The sequence below is a fragment of the Gopherus evgoodei genome, chromosome 10 (assembly GCF_007399415.2).
Source record: "Gopherus evgoodei ecotype Sinaloan lineage chromosome 10, rGopEvg1_v1.p, whole genome shotgun sequence".
NCBI classification, from domain to species: Eukaryota; Metazoa; Chordata; order Testudines; family Testudinidae; genus Gopherus; species Gopherus evgoodei.
Window position 1 is genome coordinate 27,631,855 of NC_044331.1, and position 14,564 is coordinate 27,646,418.

Here is a 14,564-nt window from a genome sequence, read left to right on the forward strand (position 1 = left end):
GTGATCCACAAGCGCTTGCAGAACCACGGAGAAGTACCCCTTGCGATTAATATACTCCGATGCCAGGTGGGGTGGAGAGATAATAGGAATATGCGTCCCATCTACTGCCCCTCCACAGTTAGGGAACCCCATTTCTGCAAAGCCATCTAAAATGTCCTGCACGTTCCCAAGAGTCACAGTTCTTCTTGTCAGTGTTCGATTAATGGCCCTGCAAACTTGCATGAGCACCATTCCAACGGTGGACTTTCCCACTCCGAATTGGTTCGCCACCGATCGGAAACAGTCTGGAGTTGCCAGCTTCCAGATTGCAATAGCCACCCGCTTCTCCACAGAAAGGGCATCTCTAAACCTCGTGTTCATGCGCCGCAGGTTGGGGGCGAGATCATCACAAAGTGCCATGAAAGTGGCTTTCCTCATACGAAAGTTCTGCAGCCACTGCTCGTCATCCCATGATTGCAGGACGATGTGATCCCACCACTCAGTGCTGGTTTCCCGAGCCCAAACACGCCGGTCCACGGAGCAGAGCACGTCTGTTATTGCCACTAGCAATGTACTGTCTGCACATTGATGCTATTCAGTACCATCGTCCGACTCCTCAATGTCAGTCGCACGCACATTTAGCAGCTTAAGGAATAGATCCACAGCCAGGCGAGATGTGCTGGCAATAGTCATTAGTAAGGTATTCAGTAGCTGAGGATCCATTCTTGAAAGATAATGCAGAAAAAGCGCTGTAGAGTCACAATGCTGCCACAGTGCTCCGCATGTGTACCAAAGCAACGCTGGCCGTTGGAACAGAAAGGACAATCACACTTCCTTCCCCTTCCCACAAGCCCCAGCGCCGCTGTGGGACGAGGTGCTCTGTGGGATAGCCGCCCACAATGCATCACTCCCAACAGCGCTGCAGTGTGGCCACATCTAACAACACTTGCAGCGCTGCTAGCTGTAAGTGTGGACACTCTGCAGCGCTGGCCCTATACAGCTGTACTAATACAGCTATAACAACCAGCGCTACAAAGTTTTAGATGTAGACATGGCCTCAGTTTCCCCATCTGCTGAGGATAATCACCACTTGACTGTGGTAGTGAGAGGACTAACTGATGTTTTTAAATTGCTTTAAGATGAAAGACGCTAAAGAAATGCAAAGCTGGTATTTATATTAACCAGAAAAGGAAAAAAGGCCTCAGGCTTTTGAGACTCAGTCTCTTTCCATAAGGTTTTGATTTTTAATGAATGTGAAAAGGGTTGACCCACAACTTTGTTGGCTTTTGTGTTTCAGTCTTTGCCCATCTTTCAGACTAACCTTAACTGCTGCTACGCGTGGCTCCACATAAAGTAAACATACTTGGAAAAAAGATTACATTGAAGTTTTACACAACAAAAGGGAGTTTAATAGAGGAAGAGAAAGATTAAGAAGAACAAAGCACAAGCACCAGAAAATAAATATCTGTTTGGATGGGTTTGGAGCCAATACTGTATTTAAAACTAATGAGGGAAGCAATGTGGATTTGGCAAGAGGAGAGACAATTAACATAGCATTTGGCAAAGCAGAAGGAGAATCTGTTCATTTCTGTTTCTTGACATACAGGTTATACTGCATGTGCTGCTTCCTCTTTGAAAACCTTGAAACAAACACAGTATTTGACTCATGTGAAGATGTAAGGGAGATGTTTCAGAATAGACAACAGCACATGGGAACTAAACTATCACAGCACTGAGCCTATGTTCACAGTCATCTCTTTAAAGATCTGTGGAAAGGTTTTTGCTGGTCTTTTTATATTCACAGAATTCGCAAATACTGTCATTTGAGACACACTTAGGCATTGGCAGTTTGCATCTCTCTTGGTCACCAGCCTGAATGCTTACAGGAGAAGGCAGTTCTGAATAAACAGCATCAACAGGAGTGTGACTAGGGTATCATAATAAACAGGTGATAAAGATCTCTGATCAGTTATCCTTGATATAAGAAACCTTTGCAGGTAGCATGAACTCATTTATGTTTTAAACCCAAGGCCAAATTAATGCAGGGATTTTAGGGGCAGCAGCCCATGACCTTGGGCTAAGGGAAGCCCCGGATGCGGCCTGCTGCTTCTTTCCATCCAGCCCACAGCAAGTCTCTGCGCCACAGGACAGACACTAGTCCCTGAGCCTCAGTGCTTCCCCACCCCTGGGCCTGGAGCTGCGAGTGCCGGCTTGCCAATGTGTCCCTGCAGCCTCTAGGCAAGGGTCATTCGGGGAATCTCTGCATACTGCCTCCAGAGCCAGCTCTGCAGCTCCCATTGGCCGGGTACCACGGCCAATGGGAGCTGCAGGGGTGGTACCTGCAGGCACAGATAGCACACGCCGCACAGAGCGGCCTGGCCCCTCTGCCTAGGGGCCGGACATGCCGGCCAGCTCGGGAAGGAGAGCAGCGTGGAATCAGGGCAGGTGGGGATTCTTCCGTAACCCTGCTGCGCTGCCAACCAGGAGCCGCCTGAGGTAAGCACCTCCTGGCTGGATCCTGCACCCCACAGGCCCTCTTGCACCCCAATCCCCTGCCCCAGCCCTGAGCCCAAACCCCCAGGTGTCCCACAAACTCTAATAGCTCCGAGCCCACAGGAGAGCTAATCTAGCCGTGTTTAAATCACAGATCAAAGAAATTATACTTAATAAAGAAAAGAGCAATTGTGCTTAACCTGAATATTATTTACAACTGTTTGTTCTACTGACTTGCATCTTCAGTGATATCAATGTTGGGTATTTCTTCCAATTGTTCTTTCTGTGGAAGGTAGTTAAATAGTTTCTGTTCTAATCAAATTTGGACACCTAGTGTATAGCTCTAAAGTTCTAACATGTATGCACATTCTGTGACTCCATGACCTCCATGACTAAATCGAAGCCTTAGTCATAGCTCATATAAGTTGTGGCTGTGGCTTTAACCAGGTCAGTATGCAGCCCAAGGCTCTGTGGATAGTTTTCAAACTTTATTATTCTATGCAGTCTTGTTTTAGCCATATTGGTCCCAGGATATAGGTGGATGAGGTAATATCTTTTATTGGACCAACATCTGTTGGAGAGAGAGACAAGCTTTTGCGCTTACACACACCTGAAGAGCACTCTGTGAACTCAAAAGCTTCTCTCTCTCCCTAACACTTCTTAAGCTCATTATTACTTAAACTCTGATTTAAGAGTTCCACACAACGTTAGCTCTAATTTTCTACATTACATCCTGCCATTTTGTGTCAGCTTCAGCAGATTATGCTTTGAAAGTGTACAGTTTGGGGGATTTTGACAGGCACTTCAAAGTGAAAAGAGGCTCGTGAATAGGGTTTTAGATAAACAGCAGGAACACTGACAACATTTCTAGCAAGAAACCTTTGAAAAATAAATTTGTGAAACTAAAGAACTCAGAATACATCCATTTCATTAACCCTTGTTCCATGGTGGACAAATATACATATTGCATCTGGGATTGGGGTTGCCTCCCTGACCACCCTAGCTAATAAACATTGGTGACCTATCCTCCATTAACTTAGCTAATTGTTTTTTGAACCCAGTTATAGTTTTGGCCTTCACAACAGATGCATTGAGCTCCACAGGTTGACTGTGAAGGGTTCTATGGTGCGCTCCAGTCCACTAGTCTATGCTATGCCTCCCCATTACCCAGGTCACAAGCTGCTACTCCTCAGTGGCTTGTGCCAAAATTTCTGAAAGTATCTACTAATTCTGGGGGCCTCAGTATTTGGGTGGCCTGATTTTCAGAGGTGCAGAAGGCCAGTGACTCTCAACTAGCCATCCAAGCATGGAAGTACACCTCTACCCCGATATAACATGACCCAATATAACAAGAATTTGGATATAACACGGTAAAGTAGCACTCCATAGGGGCGGGGCTGCCCACTCCGGAAGATCAAAGAAAGTTCGATACAACGTGGTTTCACCTTAATGTGGTAAGATCTTTTGGCTCCCGAGGACAGCGTTATATCAGGATAGAGGTGTACTCAGAATTTGAAACTGGGGTCCTTGGCTTTATTAACTTGAGTATTTCTATGACAGAATCAAAACACCACAATTGACTAATTCAGCAGCCAACAGAGACCAGGTTTTTCTGGCTTTCACCCCTGAGGGCCATCTCCACCTCACCTGCTGCTTGTGCCTCTCTCCGCCCCTTCCCCGTAGGGGACCCCAGGGGGCACACAGACCATAAACCCTACAACCGAGGACAGCCAAAGACCCCACATACCACCCAAGTAAAGCCACAGACACCCTACCCTTCCACCTCATCAGTCTCCAGTAACTCACCTCGGCCCAGTGACCCATCAGATGGAAGATGCTTTAAGTGTAATGAACTGGGACATATCAAGGCCAACTGTCCCAAAAACACCATGCGAGTGCAATTCATTACACCACCATCACACCAAAGATCCCCAGGCCCGGATGCCTCTCAAATACCCTTGGAGCGAAGGGAAAATTTGAGAGTGGGCGGAAAGAAGGTTACTGCGTGGAGAGACACGGGGGCACAAGTGTCAGCTATCCACCAATCCTTCGTTGACCCCAAATTCATCAACCCAAAGGCCAAAGTTACAATTTACCCCTTCATGTCACAAGCTGTAGACTTGCCTACAGCTCAACTGCCAGTCCAGTACAAAGGCTGGTCAGGAATGTGGACTTTTGCAGTCTATGACAATTATCCTATCCCCATGCTACTGGGGGAAGACTTGGCCAACCAGGTGAGGCGGGCCAAGAGAGTGGGAATGGTTACCCGTAGCCAAACCAGGCAAGCTTCCAGACCCATTCCTGTTCCTGAGCCGTCCACAGAGGCCCCGTCTGTGTTACCAGAGACCCAGACAGAGGTAGTGGACCCGGATTCCATGCCTACCACTGAAACAGCCACAGCATCTCCAGTCCCAGGCCCGGAACTGGAACAGCAACCAGCACCAGCAATTGCAACCCCATCTTCAAACTCAACGCCAGTGGGCGCCAGCGAGCCACAACTGGCAGAAGCAACAGACAGCCATACCCAAAAGGCTCAGCCAGAGCCTGAAATACCCTCAGGTGCACCAGCGGAGAGCGGTTCACCAGCAACGGAAACAACCCCATCACCTACATCGCTTCCAGAGGGACCAAGCCCAAGTCCACAGTCTGAGGAAGAACTGGTGACCCCAGCCTCAAGGGAACAGTTCCAGGCTGAGCAGGAAGCGGATGACAGCCTTCAGAAAGCTTGGGCGGCGGCACGGAGCACCCCACCGCCTCTCAGCTCTTCTAATCGATCCCGGTTTGTTATAGACCAAGGACTTTTATACAAGGAAATTCTTTCTGGTGGACACCGGGAAGAATGGCAGCCGCAAAAACAGTTGGTGGTTCCAACTAAGTACCGGGGGAAGCTCTTAAGCTTAGCCCATCCCAGTGACCATGCTGGGGTGAACAGAACCAAGGACCGGTTGGGGAAGTCCTTCCACTGGGAGGGGATGGGCAAGGATGTTGCCAAGTATGTCCGGTCTTGTGAGGTATGCCAAAGAGTGGGAAAGCCTCAAGACCAGGTCAAGGCCCCTCTCCAGCCACTCCCCATAATTGAGGTCCCATTTCAGCGAGTAGCTGTGGATATTCTGGGCCCTTTCCCAAAAAAGACGCCCAGAGGAAAGCAGTACGTACTGACTTTAGTGGACTTTGCTACCCAATGGCCAGAAGCAGTAGCTCTAGGCAACACCAGGGCTAACACTGTGTGCCTGGCCCTAACAGACATCTTTGCCAGGGTAGGTTGGCCCTCTGACATCCTTACAGATTCAGGGTCTAATTTCCTGGCAGGGACCATGGAAAAACTGTGGGAAACTCATGGGGTGAATCACTTGGTTGCCACCCCGTACCACCATCAAACCAATGGCCTGGTGGAAAGGTTCAATGGAACTTTGGGGGCCATGATACAAAAATTCATCAACGAATTCTCCAATAATTGGGACCTAGTGTTGCAGCAATTGCTGTTTGCCTACAGGGCTGTACCACATCCCAGTTTAGGGTTTTCACCATTTGAACTTGTGTATGGTCACGAGGTTAAGGGGCCATTACAGTTGGTAAAGCAGCAATGGGAGGGGTTTACGCCTTCTCCAGGAACTAACATTCTGGACTTTGTAAGCAACCTACAAAGCACCCTTCGACACTCTTTAGCCCTTGCTAGAGAGAACCTAAAGAATGCTCAGGAAGAGCAAAAGGCCTGGTATGACAGACATGCCAGAGAACGTTCCTTCAAGGTAGGAGACCAGGTTATGGTCTTGAAGGCGCAACAGGCCCATAAGATGGAAGCATCATGGGAAGGGCCATTCACGGTCCAAGAGCGCCTGGGAACTGTGAATTACCTCATAGCATTTCCCAATTCCTCACTAAAGCCTAAAGTGTACCATGTTAATTCTCTCAAGCCTTTCTATTCACAGTCCAGGGAGATGATGCTGAGTGGCCTGACGGTGTCTACTACGACGGGAAAAAAGACGGTGGCGTGGAAGAGGTGAACCTCTCAACCACCTTGGAACGTCTGCAGCGGCAACAAATTAAGGAGCTGTGCACTAGCTTTGCCCCATTGTTCTCAGCCACCCCAGGACGGACTGAACTGGCATACCACTCCATTGATACAGGTAATGCTCACTCAATCAGAACCCCACCCTACCGGGTGTCTCCTCATGCCCAAGCTGCTATAGAACGCGAGATCCAGAACATGCTACAGATGGGTATAATCCGCTCATCTACCAGTGCATGGGCATCTCCAGTGGTTCTGGTACCCAAACCAGATGGGGAAATACGCTTTTGCGTGGACTACCGTAAGCTAAATGCGGTAACTCGTCCGGACAACTATCCAATGCCACGCACCGATGAGCTATTGGAGAAGTTGGGACATGCCCAGTTCATCTCTACAATAGACTTAACCAAGGGGTACTGGCAAGTACCGCTAGATGAACCTGCCAAGGAGAGGTCAGCATTCGTCACCCATGCGGGGGTGTATGAATTCAATGTCCTTCCTTTCGGCCTTCGAAATGCACCCGCCACCTTCCAGAGGCTGGTAGATGGTCTACTAGCTGGACTGGGAGAATTTGCAGTTGCCTACCTCGATGATGTGGCCATTTTTTCAGACTCCTGGCCCGAACACCTACTACACCTGGAAAAGGTCTTTGAGCGCATCAGGCAGGCCGGACTAACTGTTAAGGCCAAAAAGTGTCAAATAGGCCAAAACAGAGTGACTTACCTGGGGCACCAGGTGGGTCGAGGAACCATAAACCCCCTACAGGCCAAGGTGGATGCTATCCAAAAGTGGCCTGTCCCACGGTCCAAGAAGCAGGTCCAATCCTTCTTAGGCTTGGCCGGATACTATAGGCGATTTGTACCACACTACAGCCAAATCGCTGCCCCATTGACCGACCTAACCAAAAAGACCCAGCCAAATGCCGTAAGTGGACTGATGAGTGTCAAAAAGCCTTTACCCAGCTTAAGGCAACGCTCATGTCTGACCCTGTACTCAGGGCCCCGGATTTTGACAAACCATTCCTAGTAACCACAGATGCATCTGAGCGTGGTATAGGAGCAGTGCTCATGCAGCAAGCAACAGATCACAACTTCCATCCTGTCGTGTTTCTCAGCAAAAAACTGTCTGAGAGGGAAAGTCACTGGTCAGTCAGTGAAAAGGAATGCTATGCCATTGTGTACGCCCTGGAAAAGCTGCGCCCATATGTTTGGGGACGGCGGTTCCAACTACAAACTGACCATGCTGCACTAAAGTGGCTTCATACTGCCAAGGGGAACAACAAGAAACTTCTTCGTTGGAGTTTAGCTCTCCAAGTTTTTGATTTTGAAATTCAACACATCACAGGAGCTTCTAACAAAGTAGCTGATGCACTCTCCCGTGAGAGTTTCCCAGAATTCAGTAGTTAAAAAGTGTTCTTAAAATGTAGAAGTCTGTTAGTTATATACTTAGGGGTATATGTAAAGGTGCATGTGTTGTATTAATCTGTTTATTTTCAAGTTCTAGAAGGAAATCGCCGCCAGTGAGCTTCCCCACTGTCTGCAATTTGGGGGGCGTGTCATAAACAGATAGCTAAGGGTTAATGTCTCTTTCACCTGAAGCACCTGACCAGAGGACCAATCAGGAAACCAGATTTTTTCAACTTTGGGTGGAGGGAAGTTTGTGTCTGAGTCTTTGTTTTCTGGCTGCCTGCTTTCTCTGAGCTTTGGAGAAGTAGTTCTGTTTTCTAATCTTCTGTTTCTAAGTGTAAGGACAAAAAGATCAGATAGTAAGTTATATGGTTTCTTTTCTTTGGTATTTGCATGAATATAAGTGCTGGAGTGCTTTGATTTGTATTCTTTTTTAATAAGGCTGTTTATTCAATATTCTTTTAAGCAATCGACCCTGTGTTGTGTCACCTTAATACAGAGAGAACATATGTATGTATTTTTTCTTTCTTTTTATATAAAGCTTTCTTTTAAGACCTGTTGGAGTTTTTCTTTACTTCAGGGAAATTGAGTCTGTACTCACCAGGGAATTGGTGGGAGGAAGAAATCAGGGGAAATCTGTGTGCGTTGGATTTGCTAGCCTGATTTTGCATTCCCTCTGGGGAATAGGAAAGTCCTTTTTGTTTCCAGGACTGGGAACGGAGAGGGGGAGTCACTCTGTTTGGATTCACAGAGCTTGTGTCTGTGTATCTCTCCAGGAGCACCTGGAGGGGGGGAAGGGAAAAAGGATTATTTCCCTTTGTTGTGAGACTCAAGGGATTTGGGTCTTGGGGTCCCCAGGGAAGGGTTTTCAGGGGGACCAGAGTGCCCCAAAACACTCTAATTTTTTGGGTGGTGGCAGCAAGTACCAGGTCCAAGCTGGTAACTAAGCTTGGAGGTTTTCATGCTAGCCCCCATATTTTGGACGCTAAGGTCCAGATCTGGGACTAAGGTTATGACAACCCCACACACACATCTCTCTACCTCTCAGAGAGCCACAGGGGAAGAGACTAAGAGGCACAAGAGACACGTGGGGGGGGGCCATAGGGGGTGGCGGCAGACCAAGAGCACAAAGAGGAGCAATGTGCACTAGGCCATGGGAGAAGAGCAGGACAAGGGAGTGGGCCTCAGGGCAGAGCAGCGGCAGCACTCCAAAGGCAGCAGGCTGGCAGCGTGCCACCAAAGGAAGGTGTGCTGTATGCTGTTTTGGGAGACTTAACCTGCCCTGGCCTATTATACCCACCGCCCATGATTGAGGCGCTCCCTTGTCTCATAACACAGTAGACTCTGTTGGAACTTTTCACCTTCGACAGTCATGAATAAGTTCCAAACTGCATTTTTAAGTTCTTCCTCCCAGACCTCCCATCAAACCAAAAGTTCACATCACAACCACCACATTCATACAAAACCCCCAATATAGTTATTCATTGCTGAGCAACATCAATAATATATATGTCAATGTATGAAATGCAGAAAGGCCAGTAACTTGCAGGAATTCAGTCAGAGAGCAAAAGTGCCGCAAAAAAATGTAAGAGGGGAAAAAAAACAAAGTAGAGTGTCCATTTTATGATGTTCACTAGGTTTTTAAGTGCTCTTCTCATTTACTAAGAATGCAATACATTTTATGCCTTGCTGTAGATAATATTCACAGCTCCTTAAAGTGAGTCCATGGTTAAGCATATCTGCTTCTTTAAACTGTCCCCCTGGTTTGCTGTGGCTTGATCTTTTCCTAATATTGCTCTGCTCTGAAACCAAAGGCCTCAGATACAAAGTAAGCAACTCATGACTGTATGCTGTGAAAAAGAAATGATCAAGCTAAGTTCTAAATAGCTATAATGGTCAAATTGATTTTTAAAGACAAATATGGCATACTTTCTAGAGACAAATCGCTTGAGATCTGCTCTAATGGCAGCAGAGGTCACCCAAAACCCTAAAAAGAATGATAGAATTGTATTAAATGGTTGCTTTGTCAGAATGCTACTTGCTATGCATCTATTTGTACATACACACTAGTTATATGTTTCCTGCAGAGTTACTATGCCAGCAATAACGTTGTAGAGTCACAACAACTGTACCTCATCCTTGTGGTAGATACTGTATCATGCACCATAACTATAAGGCCCATATTTCCCATGTAATTGCAATTATTGAAAGAGACAGGCTCAAACCAACCTCCAGATTCAAACAGCATCAAACTTTGAAAGAGGTCAGCTTTTGACCAAGCTTTGCAGCTTATGCTAGTTATTAACAGATTGTGTTACGCAGCATTTCACCCAATAGAAGTGGATATTTTTAAAAATAACTTTATTCATCTATATATTTTAAGCTGTGCTGCATAAATTGTCTTTGCAGGTTTTGTATTCCTTGTTATTAGGTATGTTATATACATTTCATTTCAGAGGCACTGGGGTCACAGCATCAGCACATTAGAATAAAGAAAAATCAACCCAGCTCAGCAACCAAATTTCGACTCTATACAAACACAACTGAAGAAGGCTGTCTGATTTTGTTTGATCATTTGGAAACGCTTGACAAATGCAGTTTCAATACCTCTCTTCCTCTGGTGATGATAGTCCATGGATGGTCGGTATGAACTTCACATTACTTTCTTTTTAATTCAAGATGCATCTGATCTGACCTCCTTCCCTTCTTATTATGTTACTACCAAAGTATCTGCCAAGAAAAGGTTAGGAAAATAATGACTGTAGATTTCCTTAGTAGAAAACATATCTTGAAATAGTCCAGAGTCTGTTACTCCCATTGAATTCTGAGACAGAATATCAACCTATCATATAGGAGACCTGTGTTAGAGATTACTTTCATATTCGCTGGTTTAATACCAGCAGAGTCTGAACATGTAGCTGAATTAATGTGCTATGTCACTAAAGGTGCGAGTACTGATTTCATTTCTGTTCTATTTGCTAACAGATATTTACAGATTGTTATTGAAAAGAAGTGCTCAAAATCTCCCTATATCTCTTTCACACATACCTTGAAAAGAAATTCTCTATAACACGTTCAGCTGAAAATGAAGCCCTGAACAGCAATAAATAACCACTGAACTGGTTCCAAGTTAAAAAAACTATAAAAAGCCAGTTCAAACAGCCGTTCTAGTCTACAGTGAATTCTGATCAGTTCTTCAGTTAAAAAAAAAATGTTCATTTAACAGACACTCAAAGCAGAATCTTATAGAAGCCTGTAAGGGTGTGGGACTCATCCTTGCCGCTCCACCTGCTGGTTTCTCAGGGAATTAGCTCAATTTCCATCCTGGAGCGCCCTCTGCAGGCTGATGATCCACTACCACTTGGCCCCCGTGTCCCTCTCTGGACTCTGGTGCCCTGTTAGCTGGGGTGCTGCCCCCTGGCAGTAACCCTTTTCTCTCAGGGTCTCCCCTCCCTGGGAAACCTCACCCACTATCCCCACCTCACCTCAGTATCAGGCCACTGCCAGTCTTTGTCTAGACCCCACACCCTGGGGCAGACTGCAGTATCAACCTATTCATCATTGGAAAGGTTGAGTTTGGACCTGCTGCCTTGGCCTACCCCTGGGCTGCCCTCTGCAACCCCCAGTACCTGTTGGCCTTATGCTAGGCCACAGCCTGGGGCTTTCCAGGCTGGAGCTCCCCTGCTCCTCTGCCTTTCCCCAGCCCTGCTCCACTCAGGTACCCTGTCTCTAGCTCCCTGAAGCCAGGCCCTTCTCCCTCTGCAGCTAGAGGGAGACTGAATGGGCTACTGGCTCACTGCCTCTTATAAGGGCCAGCTGGGCCTGATTGGGACCTTGCCACAGCTGAGCCTACCTTCCCTAATCAGCCCAGGCTTCTTGCCCCAGCCACAGCCCTCTCCTGGGCTGTTTTCCACCCCGAAGGGCAGGAGCGGGTAACCACCTTGCTACAAAGCCGCACGTACTAGCAAAGGTGGACAAAACTGTTTGAGCAAATCTTTTATCACAGAAAACTTTATAAGGCGTTGCTCCATAGCACATGAATGTAATACCTTTTCGCATCAGTAGGAGCTACAGATGAATAGGGATGGAGAATGCGCCACTAAAATTATTTCAGTAAAGGACCCCAAACAAAAAAGTAAGGGAATAAAAGATAAACAACTCTCTTCTGAATTCCAATGGAGCTTTTTGTAACAAAATGGAAAATGACGATGCAGTTAGAAATTGGAAGAAGAATACCATTTCAGAAGTTTGGACACAGTGAACCAGGGTTTCGACTTGTTCCTCAACCTGGTCAGCAGTTCCAGTTTTGTAAAGCTCAAGTTAAGTTCCCCAAATCAGGTAGAGACATGTAAATTTAAGAGCTTTTATTTGGACCCCCATCTACAATGAGGGTGAAATCTTGGCCTCACTGAAGTCAATAGCAAAACTCCCAGCAACTTCAGTGGAGCCAACATTTTACCCTGAGTCTTTAACCAAACTAGGGGGCCTTATTCAAACACTGTCTTCACTGAGCAAACAATGTGCCTGATCTTATTCCCAGTGAAGTCTGCGACAAAACTTATTAACTTCAGTGTGAGAGGGATCAAGTCCTGAGTTGGAGCTCAGTGCTTAAACCAGATTTAAACATGGATTCTCAAACTCTGTTAGAGGCTCAGCGGAGAAGAGATTTAGATGCCTATAAGAGCCCCAGCAAAGGAAATGTATTCAGTTAGTTTAACTTAATTCTGACAGCTTTAGCAATTAAAACATTTGGTTGTATTAGATTAGATAGAAACTAAGGATTCTTGCAATCAAAAAAGCATTAGGAATGTATGGCCCAAAGAATTAAATGCGACTACTCACGTGAATACAAGCTTCATGATCAGACCTTTGAAAAAACAAAGAGAGAGAGAGAGTGCATGCGAGCAACAAGAACAAAAATGGAGCAGGACAGATTTCAAAATTATTGATGGAATCTTCTAAAAAATCAGAAGTTTGGAAATCGAGATTCCCAGCAATCTTCCACCACCACACTGATCGCTTTCCTCATACCTAGGATTTTTGGAGGTTAGCTGCTCTAAAATGAAATCTGAGAAATTATTCAGTTATCCCTGGAAGAGAGAGTAAATACAGTGGCAACTGTTCATTGTCAAGGGCCCATGTCAAAAGGCCCAAAAGTTGAGTGCTTTTGAGATTGGCTCTTGAGTTTGTTTTACCCTTCCGAGCTGACTACTATATGCAAACATTCGTCATCCTCGGAAGAGATATACAAAACCTTAGAGCTCCCAAAACTTGATGATTACTAAATAATCCTCCTTGCTCACATAATCCGGTTTTCATGCAATAAAAGCATCAGGTCAGCATCAAGCAGTCAGGAATTTCATAGGAATGTACTTGGTAAAGAAGTTCTCTTTTTCTCCCCCCAAAACTTTTTTTTACAGGTAGATGGAATGTTAGAAGGGTGGATCTGGAAGATGGTAGCAGCCCTGAAATCTCAGCATAAACAAACAAATGTGATTATTGCAGACTGGCTTACACTTGCTCACCAGCATTACCCTATAGCAGCACAGAATACACGCCATATAGGGCAAGAGATAGCAGGTTTCCTGGAATGGCTGGAGGTAAGAGCCCCAAACCAAAATGTGTTTCTTTGAGCAAGAGCTATTTTCTCCTTTTGTTTATGCTTTCACCGCAGTTCGAAGTTATGATGTTGGTTAATGTGATCTGCTTCACTCACTTATGTTCTTTCATTGCAATGCACAAACAAATTTCTTCCATAAACTTTAAGATGACTTCATAAAAATTGTATTGTGCAAGAGAGAGACAGCAAGCAGCCTTCTGTTTATTAAAACATTTTGATATTACTTTAGAGATGTGATCATTTCATGCTACTGTAATTTCCTTTGTTCTGTTAGCACTTCTGCAGGCAGCTGTTTGTCTGAGTTATAGACCTGTACTGGATATAAAGCTCAAGTTCAAAACACTTAAACTGATGGTGGTCATCAGAAGCAGGTCAGAATGAAAGAGCAATACATTTTCAGAGCCTGGTTTTGCATGAGCATCATTTGCAAGAAGAATGGGCTTCACTGGACAGGGGCTGCAGTGTTTTGGCTTCAGTTCCCAGCTCTGCCACAGACTTTACGAGTGACCTCGGACAAGTCTTTACTTCAGTTCTCCACAGCTGGCACTAAGCACTTTGGTCCGCCCCTCTAAACCCTCCCCAAAGTGATCTCAGCTGCTGTGGAAGCAGCAGCAAGGCCTGAACTATGCTAATGTGATGACTTCCAGCGCTGGCCACTGCACCTGGTCTCAGTGAAAAAGGGAGCCCGCTCACAGAGGCAGACACATGCGCTTCAAAGCTGCCCTAGCTGTGGCCGGCAGCCATGCCAGAGCTGCATTGGTCTGATGGCTACCAGCTACTGCTGCTGCCATGATGGTGATGGAGGAGCACCAGGATGATATTTCAGCTGACGGGGGTGCGAAGAATGAGAGAACAAGAGCTACCCATAAAAATTAGATGCTTTAGGCAGCCCCCTATTTAGTATACACACACACACACACACACACACACACACACACACACACACACACACAGAGAGAAAAAATATGAAGTCACAGGCCACATCTACACTACAGAGCTTTGTCGGCATAGCTCTGTTGGCTGAGGTGTGAAAAAACACACAGGTCTACCCAACACA

At 46.1% G+C, this 14,564-nt stretch overlaps 1 protein-coding gene across 1 annotated transcript in view; it reads left to right on the plus strand.

Moving 5' to 3' along the window:
• The window catches only part of LIPC (lipase C, hepatic type), a 79,982-nt gene that overhangs the window by 46,303 nt on the left and 19,115 nt on the right, over nucleotides 1-14,564 (plus strand). The window contains exons 2-3 of the mRNA XM_030578241.1: nucleotides 10,344-10,531; nucleotides 13,308-13,487. Coding sequence (XP_030434101.1) covers nucleotides 10,344-10,531; nucleotides 13,308-13,487 — 368 coding nt within the window. The remainder of the gene's footprint in view (nucleotides 1-10,343; nucleotides 10,532-13,307; nucleotides 13,488-14,564) is intronic.